The sequence below is a fragment of the Stegodyphus dumicola genome, chromosome X2 (assembly GCF_044657685.1).
Source record: "Stegodyphus dumicola isolate Sdum_Otavi_A_Nest chromosome X2, ASM4465768v1".
NCBI classification, from domain to species: domain Eukaryota; kingdom Metazoa; phylum Arthropoda; class Arachnida; order Araneae; family Eresidae; genus Stegodyphus; species Stegodyphus dumicola.
The window spans coordinates 131,620,054-131,642,748 of record NC_140781.1 but is presented as its reverse complement, the minus strand read 5'-3'; the positions used below and the strand labels follow the sequence as shown (position 1 = coordinate 131,642,748).

At 31.5% G+C, this 22,695-nt stretch overlaps 1 protein-coding gene across 2 annotated transcripts; it reads left to right on the top strand.

Annotated features, from left to right (window-relative positions):
- The first annotated feature begins 1,367 nt into the window (after positions 1-1,367).
- LOC118187451 (uncharacterized) lies at positions 1,368-22,596 on the top strand. 2 transcript variants are annotated; one of them, XM_035357677.2, is made up of 4 exons: positions 1,368-1,557; positions 17,594-18,097; positions 18,207-18,341; positions 21,420-22,596. In XM_035357677.2, the coding sequence occupies exons 1-3, from the start codon at positions 1,438-1,440 to the stop codon at positions 18,318-18,320; spliced, it is 738 nt and encodes a 245-aa protein (XP_035213568.1). In that variant the 5' UTR covers positions 1,368-1,437; the 3' UTR covers positions 18,321-18,341; positions 21,420-22,596. The 2 variants fall into 2 exon arrangements, with proteins under 2 accessions (XP_035213568.1, XP_035213567.1); XM_035357676.2 differs by lacking the exon at positions 21,420-22,596 and having other exon boundaries at positions 1,369-1,557; positions 18,207-20,180.
- The last annotated feature ends 99 nt before the right edge of the window (positions 22,597-22,695 follow it).

Below are 22,695 nucleotides of genomic sequence, written 5' to 3'. Positions count from 1 at the left end.
ATTCTTCTGTAAGTGCTACGGCACGTTACTGTAGCGCAAAAAGCCATATTACGTAAACGATACAAAATAGAATTTAAAATAAAAACTGACTAAAATTACATATATATAAATTATTTTAAATATATACATTATTAGAAAACAGATATATATATTATTAAAATTAATTTGGGATATGTAACCTCTAGAAAATCGTCTCGCAGCTCAATGAAACTATTGTTTTAAACGCGGGAAATCAGGACAGGAGGCATCACAGTGTCGTCAGGTTATTGCCTGTTACGTCTTCCCATTAGGCTCGCGTCGGCGAAGAGTCGAACAAAGAAATGAGCTAGCCCTTCTATTTATCCCTGCTATTTCCTTGTCGGATCTTCTGGATTCTCTTTTCTTTTTAGATCGCTTGAATATAGTTTTGCCTTTAAATAATATTATACCTCACCATTTTTTCTCATACTGTTCTTTGCTATCTGTTAAATGTCCATATGTAAGGGATGGTTTATTCTTCACCGCCTTAAATGAATTCTTAGAACTATGAGCTTATATAAATAACAGTGTGCCTCATTGTGTAATACTAACATTAATTAACTTGTAATAAATTATGATAGTAAAATAATTAATCTTGTAATAAACTATGATAGTAAAATTAATAAATACTGTTTAATTTGTGTTTTTAATACATATACTCAGTAATTTACATACACACACACACACACACACACACACACATATATATATATATATATAGTTTGGGTGTGTGCGGTTGTGGTCTTGTATTGTATATGGTTCTATGTTGTTAGTCCGCTGCTGTTTTTTGAAAAATGTATGAAAATGTTGAGAATTAAAGTAGCATAAATTACTTTGGTTAAATTAATATATACTTTTGTTTGATGACTTTTGTTGATATCTCAGGATGCAAGCATACATATCACTTTATATTCCATGTTAAATAGCTTGATACGAAGCATTTTAACACCGTCAATATTTGTTTTATCCCCAGTAACACATCTATTCACCATTACCAAACACACTCACTACACACACACACACCTGTGAGACACTATTTATTGTAAATGAAGACAGTTTTTTCTCTTTTTAACTACACTCATGGACACAAACGTATTTTAGGATTTTCTACTTCTTTTCCTTTTCTTTCTATAGGCCCTTTCCCCCCCTCTATTATTTTTGGGCCATTTATTTTAAATTTTATTTTGTCCCATGTTTTCTTCCTGCCCTTTTGAGCTCGTACAAGATGTAAGAAGTTCCCTTTTTACTCTCCTCAAATACGAAATTGCCCCTCTTTCTATATACCTTTTCTTCGCACCTATGCTTGATTTTTCGCCCATCTGGCAAAAAGACTTAGCGGATGCAAAACAAGACATCTGTGTACTTTGTCTGTCTGTCTGTAATAACAGTGGAAATATTGATTCGATATAAATTTTCGCTATGAGTAAGAGTTGTGATACCAGATGTTTCGTCCCTTTTTGCAAGAGTGGTTGTACCACTGTAAGAGAAAAAAATAAAAAGTTGGGAATAAAAAATCCGAGCAGATTTAGAGCTCCAAAGGTAAGTAACATTTATATCATACCTGATCACAATCAAACGAATTTATGTAGCCTTTCAGAACGTCTAGATTGTTACTAAATAAGAGGATATGCATGCGGCTCCTGTATGCTTATATAAAAAGTAGTAAATTATGTTGCTGAAAAGTATGCCTTTAATGAAACTTCAGAACATGCCTGGGTACTGCGCATTTTACTTACAATAATATGCTAATTAAAGATCTTGAAGATGCTTTATTTTAGATGTGTATTGTTTTCGTCTTGCTGATTGTGAATCTGGAAAAAACTGAAAATATTGCCGCTTGAGTGAAATATTTGCTGCAACCCTCATGAGCTAGAGATTAGATGAAATAAATGCATAACTATATGTCTTGATTAGGGATGAAACCATAGTGTACAGTGAAATAATTTTGGAATAGCAGTTTCTCTTTTTTTTTTTTACTTAATTATTTTGAACTACTCATTGTAAATACAAGATTTGGTTAATCTTTGGATTATGGTAACTTGGCAATTTTTTGGCGAAAATTTGACGACCAACCCTGCTACAGCAACCTGCTAGTTTTTGTTTGGACGCCATTTTGTTTTCACGAAGTAAAGGCTTTTTTTTTCGAAAAATCTGCTAGCCGAATTATGCTTATGCTAGAACTTTTATGGAACAAAAGTGCTTAATCATGACGAAGATTAGGTGCGAAATTGGGACAAAGTGCAGAATCGCAAAGTGCTTGCCGCGTTTTTAAGATTTTCACATACACGGTATCCATGTACACATCGACCTATTTTCACTTATGGTAACTTGGCGAAAATTTGGCGACCAACCCTGCTAGTTTTTGTTTGGACGCCATTTTGTTTTCATGAAGTAAAGGCTTTTTTTTTTTCCCTCAACATTTTTTTCCAACAATCTGCTAGCTGAATTACGCTTATGCTAGAACTTTTATGGAACTAAAGAGCTTAATCATGACGAATATTAGGTGAAAAATTGGGAGAAAACACAGAATCGCCCACTGCTTGCCGCATTTTTAAGAATTGCACATACATGGTATCATCCATGTACACGTCGACCTATTTTCACTTAAAAAAAAAAATCCCAGAATTGCACAAAAATGGCATTGCGCACACTCTTGACTTTATCCATGTACTCTGCTAAAATCCTAGCTAGTAACCTTTATCGCCTTACCAAAATGTCGCCAAACTACCTGTTACCATATTCCAAAGATTAGTGCAAGAGGGTAAAAATTATGTATAAATACTGAAATATTTAGTACTTACGTATTATCGCAACCAGGTTGGCGCTATTTGTAAGTTTGAGTAAAAAAGTATGAATAGAAAGAAAATGTACATTTATTAATTACAGATAATTTTTAATACGTTTTTTATATTATTTTGTTTTAAAATATAAAACAGCAATTAAACCCTTCCAGTTTCGAATTTGAATAAGTTGCAGAATTATTTTTTCGGTGAAAATCTTTTGGTTATTGCTTTTAGCACTGATTAAAAACCGTATTTGCCATAACCATGTACACGTTGACTTATTTTTACTTAAAAAAACATCCCAGAATTACACAAAAATGGCATTGCGCACACTCTTGACTTTATCCACGTGCACTGCTATTTTCTCATAAATTACAAAAATGTGCATGAAAATGCAGGAAAATTTTGTGAATCTCCACGTGCTCTTTTTACAAAACTACGTATAACACGTAGTGTTTTCATAAGTAGGGTCGCCAAATTTGGCAATTTATGCGAATTTCGGCCTGGTTACGTTAATACGTAAGTACCGAATATTTTTCCTTACGATTAGCAGCCTGTAGTAACTAATTAGTTTAAAATTATTTCAGGTATGAAACAAATTAACGTATACAGATCAGATCACTATTTCTTTTCAATCTTATAAGTTTTATGTTTAAAGAAAAATTCGGTTGATCTTTGGATTATGGTAACTTGGCGATTTTTTGGTGAAAATTTGGCGACCAACTCTGCTACAGCAGCCCTGTATTTTTTTTTTCGCCGCCATTTTGTCTTCACGAAGTAAAGACATGTTTCTTTTCTTTTTATTTACTGAACACTTTTTCCAACAATCTACTAGCCGAATTACACTTATGCTAGAAATTTTATGTAACAAAACTGCTTAATCATGACAAATATTAACTGCAAAATTGGGAAAAAGTGCACAATCGCAAACTCCTTGCGCGTTTTTCAGAATAGCACATACACATAAACCATTTACACGTCGACTTATTTTTACTTAAAAAAAATCCCAGAATTGCACAAAAATGGCATTGCACACACTCTTAACGTTATCCATCTACACTGCTATTTTCTCATAAATTACAAAAATTTGCACGAAAATGCAAAAAAATTCTGTGAATCTTTAAACTTGGTAAAAAGCACATATATGAAATTACCTGATCGCAAAAAAGTATATACTCTTTCCAAGCATGAACATTTCCACGTATAAAATAAATAAAATATCCAAAAACTTTTACCTTTAAATTATCTATCATATTATAAATGTCACCAACGAATTCATACCGCAAACATTACAAATGGTTACAAATACTTAGTGTCAAATATTTAAATTATTTCCATACATGTTTACTTCAACTGAAACGTATACCAAATTCCTACAATCATAAAATTCACAAAATAACTATCATTTAATTAAAATATCACTAAACCATGTACACGTCGACTTATTTTTACTTAAAAAAAATCCCAGAATTGCACAAAAATGGCATTGCGCACACTCTTCACTATATCCATGTACACTGCTTTTTTCTCATAAATTAGAAAAATTTCACGAAAATGCATGAAAATTTTGTGAATCTTTAAATCCGGTAAAAAGAACATATATAAAATTACCTGATCGCAAAAAGTATATACCTTTTCCAAAGCTGAACATTTCCACGTATAAAATAAATAAAATATCCAAAAACTTTTACCTCTAAATTATCTATTATATTATAAACGTCATCAACGAATTCATACCGCAAACATTACAAATGGTTACAAATACTTAGTGTCAAATATTTAAATTAATTCCATGCACGTTTACTTCAACTGAAACGTAAACCAAATTCCTACAAACATAAAATTCACAAAATAACTATCATTTAATTAAAATATCACTAAACCATGTACACGTCGACTTATTTTTACTTAAAAAAATATCCCAGAATTGCACAAAAATGGCATTGTGCGCACTCTTCACTATATCCATGTACACTGCTTTTTTCTCATAAATTAGAAAAATTTCACGAAAATGCATGAAAATACTCAACGTATTCTACTCAAACGTATTCCAAAATATTACAAACATATAACTCACAAAATCACAATCATTAAATTAAAAAACTTTACTTAAAATATAAATAAGCACATACATTAAATTAATAAAAATTAGATTACAATCCTAATTACTTTAAACTAAATCATTGCTAATAACAATTTTCGAATAATACCATATTAATTACTCCTTACATTTAGAACAATGCATAAAAATAATATCCTCAAATGATTAAAAATACTAACTTACCTAATCTTCAGAATCTTCATTACGGGGCATGCGCACTTCCACTATTTCACTCAAAACACAATGAAGCTTAATACAAAATAATATAGTACTACAGTTTTCCAAATCCCCCTCCTTTTCCGATTAAAGAACTGTAATTCGTCCATTAATGTCACATGACATATCTCATGATCTCTCATTTCCCTCACACGAAATAATGCATAATCGGAACTGAGTACTTCTCACATTATTACCAAAGTCCTAGGTAGTAACCTTTATCGCCTCCAAAATGTCGCCAAACTACCAGTTACCATTAAGACACAATAACACGCCGAATAAATACTAATTCAGAAGTCAAACAACAAAAATCAGCGTTAATTTACAAAATTTTCACAGGACTAGTTTCGATGGTTTTACCGAACCATCATCTTCAGCTGCAAAACCGCAAAATACAATCATTTTGCGGTTTTGCAGCTGAAGATGATGGTTCGGTAAAACCATCGAAACTAGTCCTGTGAAAATTTTGTAAATTAACGCTGATTTTTGTTGTTTGACTTCTGAATTAGTACCAGTTACCATATTCCAAAGATCAGCCAAAAATGCTTTTACTTTTGGAATTCTTAATGCTGTATCTTGAAGATGATGGACCATTATCTAAAGTTTTCAGTTTACCTTTTTTGTACTTGCATTGTTTCAGACTAATCTCATTGTTTGATTAATCTAACATCCCTTTGTATATTTAATTATTTTACTGATTATTTGTATTCAAATTTGTATCAGCACCTGCTGTGAAACAAAATAAAAATAATGTATAAATAAATTATATCTTCTCTTTTTTGGGGGGGGGGTCTTGAACTCTGATTTAAGAAATATCTCATTTATAGTACATAATTTTTTTTTTGATTAACTGGGAGAATGAGTATATCCCAAAGGTTCAATTGTATTAATTTTTTTGTATCTAAAATCAATATGCATGCTAGTGGTGAGTGATGACTTATAGAAATTTTGGGGATACTCAGATAACTGGCACTTGGCAAGATTTGTGAAATCGTATTCACCAACTTGGGCGTTAGGCGCCAGACAGTGGGTAGAGTGTTTAGTTTGATGTTAACTAATAGAGAAAAGGCATATTTTCTTTCTATATGTAGCTTTGCGTGCCGTGACTTCTGACTTCGCGGATAAATCTTTGTGCTGATGAGCACATAACTTTTTCCGCAGACATTTTTAATTTGCTGTTTAATTATTTTCTAAATAAATTTTAATTACATGTGTAATTAGAATAAAACAATTTTATTTTTATACAAGAAAATTGCGGAATGTGCTCGTTTGCTGTACTTATGGCTCACATTATCTCATGTCTATTTTGCATATAATTAATCTGTAAATAAATTAATTTAAAATTTTTAATTATAGAATATAAGTTAATTAAGAATATAAATGAATTAGAATATTAATAAATTACACTTCTAATCAGAATAAAATGATTTGGTTAAACTTTGGATTATGGTAACTTAGCGATTTTTTGGTGAACATTTAGCAAACAACCCTGCTACAACAACCTGCTTGTTTTGTTTTGGATGCCAGTTTGTTTTCACGAAGTAAAGGCTTTTTTTTTTTGCTCAACATTTTTTCCAACAATCTGCTAGCCAAATTACACTTATACTAGAACTTTTATGGAACAAAAATGCTTAATCATGACAAAGATTAGGTGCGAAATTGGGAGAAAGTGCAGAATCGCAAACTGCTTGCCGCGTTTTTAAGAATTGCACATACACGGTATCATCCATGTACATGTTGACCTATTTTCACTTTAAAAAAAATCCCAGAATTGCACAAAAATGGCATTGTGCACACTCTTGACTTTATCCATGTACACTACTGAAGTCCTAGCTAGTAACTTTTATCGCCTTACCAAAATGTCGCCAACTGCCTGTTACCATATTATGTTATTCCAAAGATTAGCTAATAATTTTATTTTTATGGAATAAAATATGCTCTTTTTCTAACTTATCGCTCGTATTTCCAGATAATTTCTAATCGGAATGAAATTTTTTTAAATTATCTACTTAATGTTTAAATATATGGAAGTCTGGCCATAACAAACAGGAAATAATTTCTAAATAAATTAATTGTACTTCTAATACGAATATATATATATATATATATTAATTTATGAAGTCATTTATTTAATCTAACCAAATTCCTCTATTTTAATTATGTCCATGTATCAATATGATTATTTAGAATATGAAAAGCACTCCTGTGCTATTTGCTTAAGGAGAGGGAAGCTTGTTAGCCGGTCTTGATTCCAAGGCGAACTACCAGTGTGCAACAGTTTTACCCTTAGATTGCTGAAAGACACCCTGTATAAAAAAAACAGTTTTTTAACACCTCATAATCAAATTTATATTCAAATATAATTATTAAAAATGCAACAAAATGATAATCAGACTTTGAAATGCTAATAAGTTAGTATGAAATATTAAAGAAACATTATTCTGCTATTTTTCTACATCAAGCATATTTCACTGATTTCTTTATATAGAGGATTTTGTAGATTAAAAGTTGGGTTTATCAGTAAAAAATCTAAACCATTACCCCAAGCATGAGCAAAAGTTTCTTTAGTTTTTCACCCCAACAACAACAACAACCCCCCCCCCCAAAAGTAAATTAAATTTGTATCATCAAATCTTTTAATAAGATTTATATTTATAGATCTTTCTGATGTGTTACTCATGTTTATGTTTAATAATAATGAATGTAATGTAAACTCAAACTTCGGGTAAGTAAAACAGAATTAAAAAAGAGAAGCATGAATGTTGATGCTGAAGTTGATATATATATCATAATCTAAAATACTAAGATGGAAAAATGTACGTAGATTTACTTAATCACAACAACAACTTGTCGTTTACAATTTGTTCTATGTGCGTGTTAAACACAATAATAACTAATCATTTACAATCATTTACATTCTATGTGTATGGTTTACCTTCTCAACACAAACGGTACACTTTGCAATTTTCACCCAGCATTCTCCCCGATATTGGCAGAAGAGGGAATTTTTGGGAAACGCATTTGATGCTATTTCCCTCTTGGCATAAAAAAATTCCTCCTGAGAATATAGTGATTTTTCGCTATTCAAGATAGTGGAAAAATATTGTTCCAAGTGCCACTTATCTGAGATTCCCTGAAATTTTAACAAAAAGCTTGCAATTTATCTTACAAAAACAAAATTCTAAAGCGTGATGGAATTTTTTATTTGTAGCAAATGCAGAAAATAGCTGTGCATGAAAAGAAAACATTTTGGAAAAAAAAAAAAAAAAAAAAAACAATAACTATTATATAAATCTTTCAGAATATTGATTATCAGTACTAGGTCTTTTAAAATTTCTAAATGCAGGAGTTTATTTAAAAGTTCTTATATATTATCATTTGATGCAAAATGCTTGCATAAAGTTGGGCAGTTCTTACAAGCTTTCAAATCGCATACCGCCGTCATGGTCCAAGCACATGGTCGATTACTAAGACTTCAACATATACATCGGTACTAAGGTAATTTAATTCTTGCTAATTTGAAGGATGATGAATGATTCAAAATGATTTATTTCATTAATTTGTCCTATTTAATCTTCTGATTCTAACATTGAATAAAAACAATGAGCTCAGGAGTGCCAAACTAAATGTACTTCCAGTTTTCCTCCCAATAGTACAATTCAGAATAAATTGCAATGGAATGATTTTTTTAAATAGTTTTTCATGAGATCCTCACGAGTTCGAACTATTAATTATACATACATGTATAAATTATGCAACAGTAATTTCTATCAACAAACAAAAACAACAAAGAGTTTGGTTTATTTATTAATGCCAAAGAACTTGTGGGCTATCTGCCTAAGGGGAGGGATATCTTTATAGAGGTCTTTGTAAAGGAAACTGGTTTGTATATCTGCTATACATGGCAAAACCACAAAAATACCCATGCAACCAGCCTGTTGCTGGGATATGAACCCAGAACCAAACGCCAGTGTTCTGCGACTTTTGGCCGCACGGCCGCTGGTGGGAAGGAACGAGGGACTTGCAAATTGAGCACAAATTTAACAAAGAAGTCATTCTAGCCTCCTGTAGCTTACCCCAATGTGTAACAATATAAAACAATACTGTTAAATTGTTTCAGGATTATTTATGTAATTGCTGTTATATTTTTATTAAATTTTTGTACAAAAAGAAAATTTTTGCTTTTTAATTGGCCTTGTTTCTTTCACTGTGAGTTTTTAATCGTTGAAAAAGAAGTATTAAATTGAGAATAAAAAAATAATTAGTTATTGCAAAAGAAAATGGACTTAAATAGTTATTGCAAAAAAAAAAAAAAAAAAAAAAAAAAAAAATAGACTTATCATTTACCTTGCATAGGTAATGATATTTTTTAAATGCAGCAGCAAGCATACATTATGTATTCTAATGTTAAATTGGTAGTTTTGCAACAAATCTAATTAGACTATAAGTAAATAATCAGTTCAATAAATGAAAATAAAATATGCAAGATCATTTCTAGTAAAAATAATACATGCAAAGCATTTTTTAAAAAAAAAGTACATGTACCAATTTGAAACTTAACAGCGAGAAAACATCAGCTCATTCTAACTATGATAAAATTTTTTAAACGTAAGAAATACATCTCTTAGGTTACTGAATGGAAAGAAGCCCTTTTTTTTCAAAAATCTGTGCCATTGTGTAAACTGCCGGAAACATATTAGCCTAACTAGATACAGTCTTTCATTACTTTTAAAATTTTTGTGAATGGATATTGCTATTATGTTTAGCTTCACACTGAAATAGGTATACGAGTATGTGATCAGTTAGGTTTTTCCTTATGAAGACCACTCTTTTGTAACTTTACTTTCAGAGCCTGCTTGTTCCATTCTGTGGCTTTGACAAAATTTGTGAAATGATTAACAGTCTGATTTACATAATACCTGTGCCTGCATAAAAATGAATATGTCTACAATTCATATCATAATAGTTGTTCCCTTTGCCACGTTCTTCTTAGTCAGTAACATCAGAATCTCCATGGATCTGTTGTTTGCTGTGAATTTGTTTTCGATAAAGGCAATAATCCTTTTGAGAGGCACCACTGCAGAGAAGCATCTATCTCAGACTGTTAGATATTTGTTACTGAGCTAGCTGATAGATGGCAGTGCTGGAAATCTTACTGTTATCCTAGGCAAGTGCACAGGCAATTGTGCTGGATCACTCTCGTCACTTGCCGTTGACTATGTAGCATCAATATCTCTCTTAAATATAAGTAATCTAATTTTATCTTATAAATAAACAGTATTATATCTATGTTTGACAAGTCAACATATATGACACAGACAACTACCATAATTAAACAAAAAATAATTCCTTCTGTTCATTGGTAAAAAATCAGATAAAATAATAGTGATTAAATGAAGAATAAAATTACATGTGCGAAGGCAAACAATAAATGTAATGCTACAACATGCAAAATTACAAACAGCAGTGTAAGGAACCAAATACATCATAAAAGGAATAGTTGCTACCTGAACCAGGAAATCCGTTGGGTTGCCAAGTTTGAAATATTATCGCCATTGTTGCTGCTGTTTACATTTACTAGGTTCTTTGTGGAAGTGCTTTTATTTTGTACGTTTTAGCATACACTCATTGTTCCTCATTGCATGTGTTAACTAATCTACACTTAATCACAGTAATTTTGTCTGCTTTCCAGACTATTTTCTGAATTTTTTAACAATGAATAGATGGAATTATTTTCTTTAAGGAAGTTACCAGAGCCAGATGCATGTCTGCAGTGGTGCGTTTCAGAAAGGTCACTAACTTCATAGAAAACATTCACAGCAAACAACAGATCAGTAAAGATTCGGCTGATCTTTAGAATATGGTAACTGGTAGTTTGGCAACATTTTGGAGGCGATAAAGGTTTCTACCTGGGACTTTGGTAATAATGTGAGCAGTACTCAGTTCCGATTACGCATTATTTTGTGTGAGGGAAATGAGAGATCATGGGATATGTCATGTGATATTAAAGGACGAATTACGGTTCTTTAATCGGAAAAGGGGGGAAATCGGGAAAAAATCTGAAAATTTTGTATTTGGCTTTATTCTGTGTTGTGTGAAACAGTGTTCGTTAATTTTTGGATCCCATGGCCCTAACTAAAGTGAATTCGAAATGGGTATTTAGTGGGATTGAAAGGAGTAGTAATAAGTGTTTCTTTAAGGTTGTGCGAGATAGAAGTAAAGATGTTTTATTAAGTTATTTATTTTACCTGGTACCTTGCTGTGAACTATAAGTATGATTTTAAAGATCCTGAAACAGGCGCACATATGCTTGCTTTTTATTTAGCGGAGGAAATAAGAAAAGTTTATCGGACACGTAATCAAGATTCTGAAGAAGATTAGGTAAGTTAGTATTTTTAATTATTTCAGGATATTATTTTTATGCATTGTTCTAAATGTAAGGTGGAAGTAAAGTAATTTGGTATTGTTGGGAAAATTGTTATTAGCAATGATTAAGTTTAAAGTAATTAGGATTGTAAGCTAATTTTTATTAATTTAATGTATGTGCTTATTTATATTTTAAGTAGTGTTTTTGAATTTAATTATATTTTAACTAAATGATAGTTATTTTGTGAATTTTATGTTTGTAGGAATTTGGTATACGTTTTAGTTGAAGTAAACGTGCATGGAAATAATTTAAATATTTGACACTAAGTATTTGTAATGTTTGCGGTATGAATTCGTTGGTGACGTTTATAATATAATAGATAATTTACAGGTAAAAGTTTTTGGATATTTTATTTATTTTATACGTGGAAATGTTCATATTTGGAAAGGGCATATACTTTTTTGCGATCAGGTAATTTCATATATGTTCTTTTTACCGGGTTTAAAGATTGAGAAAATTGTCATGTATTTTCGTGAAATTTTTCTAATTTATGAGAAAAAAGCAGTGTACATGGATATAGTGAATAGTGTGCGCAATGCCATTTTTGTGTAATTCTGGGATGTTTTTTTAAGTAAAAATAAGTCGCCGTGTACATGGTTTATGTGTATGTGTTATTTTGAAAAACGCGTAAGGAGTATGGTATTGTGCACTTTTTCCCAATTTTGCAGTGAATATTTGTCATGAATGAGCAGTTTTGTTAGATAAAATTTCTAGCATAAGTGTAATTCGGCTAGTAGATTGTTGGAAGAAGTGTTCAGTAGATAAAAAGAAAAGAAACATGTCTTTACTTCATGAAGACAAAATGGCGGTGCGAAAAAAAAATAGAGGGTTGCTGTAGGAGAGTTGGTCGCCAAATTTTCACCAAAAAATCACCAAGTTACCATAATCTAAAGATCAACCAAAGATTCTAATGCAGCTAATTAAGAAGCACATGACAAAGGGAAAAAGTATTAGGATTGATGAATGGCGAACATACTCATTCTTAGGCAGGCATGAGTATTATGTGTGTCAGACTTTTAATCACGCCACAAATTTCATTATCCAGTTATTGGTACACATATCTAGTTCAAAGAATCGAACAGGCATCCTCTGAAAGTAAAATTACAAAAAAAAAAAAAAAAAAAAAAAAAAGTGGTCTTCAAAAGAATAATCTAGCAAATCACATATTCAAATATCTATTTCAGTGTGAAGTTAAATATAAAGGCAGACCCATTCAGAGAAATTTTAACTGCAATTAAAGATTATCCTTTATTCTTTTAGGGAAATGTGTCTTCTGCAATTTACTTTATGATATGCATAAAATTCTGAAAAAAAGCAATGAAATCTTCACTTACATATGCATAACATCCTGCTTTTTTACCCACCTGAATTTAATTGTACTAATTATGTTTAACAAACTAAATGTGACTTAATGTGTGGTTAATATATTTAATTTATGTGTGCTTAATATTATGCTATGCACTAAATATCACGTTTAAAATGCTATATTTGACTTATGTATGCTTTATATCATGTTTTATTTCAACACTGAACCATATATCGCTAAAACCTGTACTATCAGTGAGCTTGGCTAAAAAAACGCACTGTTGCCAATGGGTTCTTTGCAGATAAAAACCCATTATCTGTGTAACACAATTTATTTATTATATGCATATAACAATTATCCATGACCTACTCTGCCATTGGCAGTACAAGTTCACGTATGGGGGCAATTTAACATAAATTTGTATTTATTGTTGTATTTAATTTAATTATTATGGGTTTATTTAATGTAACATGCTTCAACATTTCAGAAAATATATTTTTCTACAGACTCATTCAGCAATTACTGCTAATAATGCCTCAGACATCAACTAGTGCTTCTTTGCCATTGATGAGAATTGAAAATAGTATTCACAATTATAATGCATATTTTACAGTGAAAAGCCACTATATTGAAACAATGCTATTACAAAAAAAAAAAAAAAAAAAGGTTAAATTGTTAACAATTTATTTTTCACACAGGTGCTGCTTGGTAACTCTTTGTTTCCCCGCAATGTTGAAATGTGCCAAATTCTTTTTTTTTTTGCCAAGGCCATTACAGAAGACAAGTACCTTTATTTTTCATGTCTTTTTAAGTAGGTGTTGATAATAAGTCTAAAATTACACAATGCTGTTTATTTGTCGACCTCCAACCAGTTATACGAACATTGTAGAGCTTATTTCTGAGAGCCTGCAATCCAAAAGAATTACTGGACGATTCATCAGAACAAGCCAAGGCTTTTGATCATGTTTGGATAGGCACACTCATTTGCAAAATGCACAATCTAGGATTCCCAGGTTACATTACACACATAATTAAATCTTGCCTCACAGGTAGACATTTTGCCATTCATATCTTAGACACATGTTCAACCTGCTGTGCTGTTAATACAGGTATGCCACAAGGGTCCCTCTTAGGGCTCACTTTATTCAGTATTTATATGAAAGACATTCCTGGTACACCCAACACCAATATTATCAATGTATGTGGATAACACAGCAATCCTTCAAAAAGTGCATCTGTTAGTTCAGTCATCCAACACTGAACAAATCACTTACAAGCATTAAATACCTGGCTAGCTAAATGGAAAATTGAAGTGAATGTAAACAAAATTGCTGCTGTTTATTCTGTTCACCCTGTCTTTAGTGGGTATTTATTACACATGACACTGTATTTAACTATATGCTACTTTATTATATACAAAACACATCACACTGCACATAAAAGCTTACAAATACACACGTCACGTCACGTGTCCACATCAACACTCGCACTACATGATGCACATGTCAGTTCCAAGTTCGATTATGATTAAGTTCTCAATACACCACATCCCTCCTCCTTTATCACAATTGCTGTCGATCAGGGAGGACGTCGAATTCTACTGGACCGACACAAAGGTTGTTTCACTTCTGTTTTCTTTGATAACCTGATTGTATCAGCAGCAGGTCCAGTAGATAAAACTTCTGGTAACATCTTTGGCACGGAAGACAACACAAACTCATCTGTCTGGTGGCTATTATGGTTCTGGAACTCCATTCTTATCAGGGTCTTTCTGAATCACGAGAACTGAGGTGGACGTATGAACCCCTCATCAATTATGGTTATTCCATCACACATCTGGTCGACATGTTGCCTCCACAGCTGACTGTCTACTTTTATAGTGTAATGAATGTGACCCTCTTTGGATTGGACGATACCAAATCTCCATCATGTGTTACCTTGGCAATAATTTCTTACTGCCACTTTGTCGCCAATCCCAAATCCTCGGTCTGCAGACTGATAGGTTCCTTTTGAAACTCTGTTTTCCACCCTCCTTTTGAGATCTAAATAAATATGTTCTTGTTCGAATTTCCCTCTTCAGCATTAACATTGCAGGTCTTTGTAGAGTAGTTAAATTTGGAGCTTTTCTATATTGTATCAAAAATGTACTGAGTTTTTCTCTCAGAGTTCCTGGATAATTTCTCATTGTTCTTAAGGATCGTTTAAATGGTGCTGAGATTTTGTGTTTGATTCTGTTACTCTGTAGAAATATCTTAAACCTATCCGAAGTGAATTGTGGTCTGTTATCACTCACTAACAATATTTGTAACCAGAATTGTGCAAAAAAGTCCCGTAAACATTGTATTGTTTTGATAGAATGTTTTGAAAGTCAATCTTGATTTCATTGGATAGACTTCTAGCCATTTTGAGTGAGCATCTAGGATTATATGGAGGTAAGGCATTATGCCTAGGCACCCTGGTGTCAAAAACCGTTTGATCATGAAATGCGGTTTATGATTAACAAGCCTGCTTCATGTAGTGAAACTGCACAAATACATGAAATGATTGTAATGAAAAATAGATTGTGTATGAAATAAAGTCAGCGTATTTAACAAGTTATTGAGAGTACAAATAAGTCTTTTTTTTTTTTTTTTTTTTTATAAAAATTGGGCATTTATTGTGAAAGAAAGGTACATTATGTTTTATTCAAAGTATTTTCCATATCTGGCCACTACTTTCTCCCATCTTTCTGGCAGCATACGGACACCACCTCGGACAAATGCTCCATCATTTAAGGCTATCCATGAATCGACTCAGTTGTGTTTATCTTCATATCATTTGAAGTACTGCTCAGATAGGTCATGTGTCACCAACTAAAAGAAATAATAAGCAGAAAGAACAATGTCTGGTAAATACAGTGGGAAGGGTAAACTTCTCATTTGACTGTTTTTGACTAAGTTTTCGCTGGCACTGCAACATGTGGATGAGCATTATATGCAGGAGAATAATGTTGTCATGTCTGGAGTAGTAGTGGGTGCATTTTTTTTTTTTTTTTTTGAGTACTTAGCTCATTCTCATCAGTTGTGTTCAGTAGAGAGCCCCCAGTAATGGTTTCGTTCAGTTTGAGCAGCTCATAATGCATAACACTAAGATGATCCCATCATATGCACAACATGATTTTTTTACCATGAATATTCGGTTCGGCTGTGGATGTTGAAGCACGGCCAGGTGGTCCCCATGATTTTGTTTTCTTTGGGGTAACATAGTGGATCCATTTTTCATCACCAGTGACTATACAATGAAAAACCCCTTTTGTTTATGCCTGGCAAGCAGCATTTCATGTGTGAAAAATCGGTGTTTAATGTTTCTCGCCTTCAGTTCATATAGAACCCAATTTCCTTGTATTTTAAACATTCCCAATGATTTTAAATTATGTGAATTTGCTTGTTGAGTCACTCCTAATATAAGTGCAAGCTCTACTACTCTACTCTGCATTTGACACGAATCTGGGTGCAATAATGCTTCCAATTCCGCTTACACTGTCATTCTTCTGCTCTGTTCTTTGTTTCCAACATCAATTTCACCATTCTTAAACTTTTGATGACAACTTCTGTCACTTAGGTTAGCCTCACCATATGCTTCTACAAGCAACTGATGTTCCCCAGCTGCAGATTTCTTCAGATTAGAGAAGGAAATCAAAAGTTCTCACAAATGGTGCTCATTTGGCTCAAAACGTGACATTTTCACACAAAAAAATTTATGGTGCTTATACAAAATCGCTAATATTTCAAGATTATGTTGTTAGCAGATGTCCAACCTTACAATATGACATTTTACATCTGACAGTTTTTGTATATAATAAAGTAGCATATAGTTTTTTTTATATTGTTTGTGAGGATTAAGATTTTGAAATGTGGTTCCCGTTGTGTGTCAGTCTTCATGTTGTGTCCAATGCATCTCTGAGACACGATTAGCATTTTTGCTAAACAACAGATTATTTTTGATTATATTATTTTAGCCTTTCTTTAAACATAATAGTGTTGTACATTTAATAAGAATGCAGGTTATTTAAGCTTTAAACATAACTTGTGTATACACCAGGGGGGAAAAAATGATATCAGGTGATTTGTTTTGCTATCATAGTAACATGGTCTGAATCATAATATCTTGAAATATGCTTGAGTAAGAATTAAACACTTTTCTTAAGTTAAGATTACAATAATCTTGACACATATATCACTTTTTGATTGAGAATGTATCAAATAGATGCTTTAAAATAAATGGTACTTTCTGATTATCTAAACCTTCTGTTTCAACTTCAGCAGAACTGTTATGTTTTTGGTACATTTTTGAGTATACATGTATAGCAAACAACTTACGCGTGTGTGTACCACACATGTGTTTTTACATTCTTATATTTAACCATCATTCCACCATCTGTAATATAAATATTGGCCATGTAATTTTTTTTCTTGTAAAATTTCTCATTTTTTACAAAAAAAAAAAAAATCTTTTTAATATTATTTATAAACAGAACAAACAGTACCTATGAACCATAACGTTAGCCATGCGAACATTTTTTGTCAATTCATAAAGCCACTAATGATAAATAGGCTACTTTTTGTAAGGGTGCCGATAATCAAAGTACCAAATAAATTTAAATTAGCATTGGATATTATTTTATATTGAGTACATGGTATTTATTCTTTATTTGTTGAGTGTGTGTGCTGAAAGATTTTTATAGGAACTGTTAAATTTTTTAGGATCCTCTTCTTCTAAAAAAATGGGCTCTTGCAATTCGCCGTGGGGATAAAATGATCACACCATATGATGTTGTATGTGAACTTCATTTTCAAAAGGAGGACATAAGAAGATTTTATGAAACAAAATTACCAGATGGGACAATATCACGGTTGAAAATGGGAGTCCCAAGGCTTCGTGAAGATGCAATACCTTCCATTTTCCCATATGGGTCTCATAATTTAAAATCGTCAGAAAAGAAGAAAAAAAGAAGTAAAGGACTTTCATCTCAAAAATTTGTTCAAACTACGAAAAGAAAAGAAGTATCTAATTTTAATAACACCATCACCATTGTTTCCACAAGCAGTTATACTTTTGCAGCTTTGATTGATAGTCTGCAATCAATTTTGAAACCAAATTCATTGTGGACCATTAATTTTGTGGGTGAATTTATTATATGTGCTCGCTGGACTCTAAAATATACCTGTGTAAAAAGAATAATTATTGAAAAAGATATGAGTTTAAAGGTAAATTTTATCTCTTTATTTAATTTATTTTCCCCATATATTATAAAATCTTATCTTTAAATTATGTTTGAGATCACTGTGTATTACATTCTTTTTTTCTCCAATCAAGGTATTCCTAAGAGATGTCCAAGTTTACATTTCAAGGAAACAAATTACATGCATTGAAGATGTGTCACTTTGTTTAAAAGAAGTTGAATCTATAAACATTATTAAAAAATGTTGAAGTTTTCTGCAAAATATAGAAGTGAGTTTTTGGAATCACTTTTTTCAGATATTTCTAGTAGATTTGTGGACTACAAAGTACCAGGCTTTCATTTAACTATAATAAGTAATAATGGTCACTGTTGTGGGATTTCTTGTAGAGTATATAAAGTACAAGATTTACATGTGGAGTATGTCAATCTGTATACTTTTAAAACAGAATATGTCCATGGTCGTAAATATTAGTGTCTGGTGTGCTAATTACATTAAATCTGATATATTCAATAGTCATCATATCCAGTGAATATATAGGCTTTTGTGATATAACCATATAATGGCTGTTCTTTGAATTGTTGGATATAGCATGTAACATCACTTTGCATTTCAGTTACCCTATAGCTATTCATAGGTATCATTACAAGCTCCAGTACCTCAGTAATGTTTAGTAACAAATTTTAGAAGTCTCGATGTTGTATTCAGTAATTGGAATGATTAATGATACTGAAAACATTTAGTGCAAGACCTGTATAGCTTTGCATCGTGCATGTTACATTAATTCTTTATTTGTTGCTATCAAACACAGGTTCATCCTCATAGTGCTGTACATAGATGTTTGATTCATTTGAAAAGATGATACAAGTTGTTTACCAATGCTTAGTATTCTTATCATCTGCATTTTAGTAGTTGCTAAGACAATAGTTGGCTTAAAAAAATCTGCACTGTAACATTTACATAATTCAAACTTTTGCCACCTAGGGTGATTTATTTGTGCCCCATCCAGTGCATACCAAAAAATTTATAAAATATCAAAAAAACATACGGGGGAATAAATAACAGCTAAGTACTATTTTACTTGTTTTTTCTGTTAGCAAAATCATCAGTCACATTATAGTAGTTTGTTTTATGTATGTAGCTGATATTGTTATAAGCAGTGTAGTAAGATTTCTTAAACACAAGTTACCCATTTTTAATTCTTTGATGGTTCTAAATTAATTAAATTTTGTAGGGCATTTCAACATCTCATGGATCTTCACCTCAGCAGTTAGAGTGTATAAAGATGACTGAATATTGATAATTCAGTGTGGGGTCAAATTCCAAAGAGTGGGCTAGCTGCACGAGGGTTTCGAGGTTTAACTATAGGTAGATAATCAAAGTGAGCTTTCCTTAATCCTATAAAATTATGTTCCACACAAAAAGTTGTGCAGACTAAGAAGGTTGGTCTCATTTGATGTGTCTTGGTTTTTGCATATAGACGTGTGCACCAGTTTTCTATTTTCCTCTTTACTCATGTCATGAGCATTGCGAACCTTCATGTGGGGAGATTCATCCTTTCTCAAAAAACGCATCTCATCAGTATGCCTTCATTCTTTATAACACAAGCAACAGTGTTTTGGGTTAATAATTCACCCTCTCGAACCTGTAGTTCTCTGTTACTGCTTGAAATCTATTGTGTATTTTGATAGGTTTACTTGATCTTTCCATGAGCAAAGTTTGTTGATGAACACAGAGCATATTATTGCACATAATTTATGCATATGCTGCACTGTTAATCATTTATGTTTACATTGATTGTTTACATTTACATTACTCTTGATTGTTTACATATTATATAAATTTTAGATTAATTGAATGCATTCTCTTGGGTGTTGAACTTTGAATGGCTAGCAGTATAGTTATTAAAAGATGTTAAGAAATGAAAATGTGCATAAAAATAATGTAAATATGTATCATGTATAAAGATCCTAGAAAAGGAAAATAATAATAAAGAAGCACTTTACTATTACTAAAATACTGTCTGATATAGTCTTGCCTTTTATAAAGTGGAATAATCCTTATTGTAATTTTGTTATTGTTTTTAAGAATAAAACCATACATTTTCTTATTTTGTCTCTGTTACATTTTCACTAAGATGTTTAAATATTTATTAACATTAATAATATCTTCTTATTACAAGACAACTATAACAATGAAACTAGATTTCATTAGTCACTATATTCTCTTACCACAGGCAATGCATTTCATAATATTAGCCAGATACAATTCACAAATATGTATCCCCTTTTATAACTTTTGTAATTATTTTTAATAATTTATAATAAAGTAAAATCTTTTAATGAAGATAATTGTTTCACAGTTTTGCTTTTTTCTAGTTGCATAAGTAGTTACCCTAATTATTCGAGTCTTGAATGCATTGTTGTACGTCTTCATTGATATTTCTTAAGCTATGTAATTATTCTCTTTGACAGCCTGGATAAGATAACTACATCAAAATACCAGAATAATCTATGCGAACTTCTACATTTTCTCAGTGGAAATAAATTGCTTTTTGCTTTACTGCCTCTTTCTGTCGTTACAAAGTATAATATTGAAGTTTAATATTTTTTAATAATTTTTGCTAGTTCCTAGTGATAACCTCTCATTACTACATGTTTTTTACTTGATTAAAAGCTGGTCTTCCTTGGCTTGTCTATTGTGATAAAATTTAACTATGCCCTTCTTATTGTGTGCTTGTTCCATAAAATCCTTTTATTATTTTTGGTTTAAGATTGCCGTGGTAGCTGGTAATTTTTTATGAAGAGAGGAGCCTATGAGGGTCTGTACAGATGAGATATTTTATTCTAGCAAATCTTTGTGTTCTAATATGGCTTCATGTATTTCATCTACCCTCAACTACTATTGAACAGAGAATGTTTAAAGCTCTCGAAACCATTTTCTCTGTGGATACATTCAATTTGGTGTAATTAAGACTGCTGTTTAAAATTCTAAATTATTTAGAAAAATGTATGTATATTATCATAAATAACTATTTTAGCTGTACTGTGAGGGGGAAAAACTACTTCAAGTTTTGATGATATATCCTGAGGAATTTTATTTGATAATTTTAGAGCATTCAGCCACTTTGGTTAATTTTTGATAGGTAATATTTAATTGCAAGGTAAATTTTATTCCTGTATTCCTAAGTAGCCATCCCAATTTTTTTCATAAGGCAAATATGCGATATCATGATGTTATTAAAGACTCTCTTACATTTTTGTAAGCCTAAATCTCTAAAGTGTTACATCTCCCAATTATGTTTTTGGTATTTTTATTGATTCAGTGACAAACTTTTTATTCATTACAGGCGCTCAAGATTTATGATCTGTTGGCTCTTCAACCACTTGATCATAGATGAAACAATGGAATTTAGAAACAGCTAACACTTTACTAAAAAAATCTTTTTCAATTTTGCATAATTTCTCTCTGCTTTAGTTAAGCTTAGAGAATCATATGCAACTGGGCTTCCATCCTGCAATATACAGCAACCTGAGCTATCTTTGGAACTAATCTGCTTGTATTACAATGGGTTTTGAACCATCAAACACCCTGAATTGGTGCATTAGCAATTATAATTTTCAAAGGTGCAAGAGATTTTGAATGTGCAGATAACAATTGCCATGTTACACTTTTTTTAAGACATTCTCTTAAAGCAACTGATATAGTTGATAATTGGATATAAATTGCCTTTAATTAATCATGCCTAACATTATTTGCTGTTAGGTTTTATTAGTTGGCTATGGCACTCTAATGATAGCTTTGACATAATCAAGATCTGGTTTCATTTCTATAGAATGAAACACATGTTCCAAATACTTTATTTTGTTGTATTTTATACTAAATTTTATTCTGACTGAATTTTACATTTAACTCTTTTATATATATAATTATTTGAGGTAAAATCTCATCCTGTTGTTTGTTTCGCAACAATAAGAAAGCCATCAAAATAAACTTAGAGAGAAGTGATAGTCTAGCATTGGTGAAACTGGTGCATAAGGCAGAAATGTTGATAATCTAGTCTAAGAAAACCTTTTGTCTTCTTCACTACATAAAATTATTAATCCACACTTGAGGACTTTTAGCTTTAGAGATAATCCCTTGCTGTACCCGCTGTTTCAATTTCTCCTCAGGTTTAGGATGCAAACTGTCGCATACTCTACAATTTTCTTGAATTTTAACACTGCACATCCCATCAAATTTTCCTTCATCTTCAAAATTTTTTTTTAATATATATTTTCGTAGAAACTGCTTTTGTTCAATTGTGATGACTCCTATCTTATCAACACATTTAAGATTAAATTTCACACAATTTTAGTAATGGTAAGGATTTATTATTATTTGCAATAACAAAATCCACAATTGTTTGTTTGTTACTGCAATTTAAATTAATTATACCAACAAGTTTAATTTTTTTACCCTTCTTAAGTCTCTAAAATTTTATTTGTTTTCTAATATTTCAAATTTTTATCTATTGTTGAAATAACATGTAATAGTAAAACACTGATGTAAGCATCATTGTCTAACTTAAAATGAACTGCTTTACCAGCAGCATAAGCAATTTTTCTCCCACTCATTTGTCACAA

Bases quoted from the DNA above. Each gene is read 5' to 3' on its own strand.
- LOC118187451 (XM_035357677.2), top strand. From the start codon at position 1,438: ATGAGTAAGAGTTGTGATACCAGATGTTTCGTCCCTTTTTGCAAGAGT. The intron at 1,558-17,593 runs GTAAGTAACATT...TAAATTTTTTAG, and splicing joins GCAGATTTAGAGCTCCAAAG to GATCCTCTTCTTCTAAAAAA. The intron at 18,098-18,206 runs GTAAATTTTATC...TCTCCAATCAAG, and splicing joins AAAAAGATATGAGTTTAAAG to GTATTCCTAAGAGATGTCCA.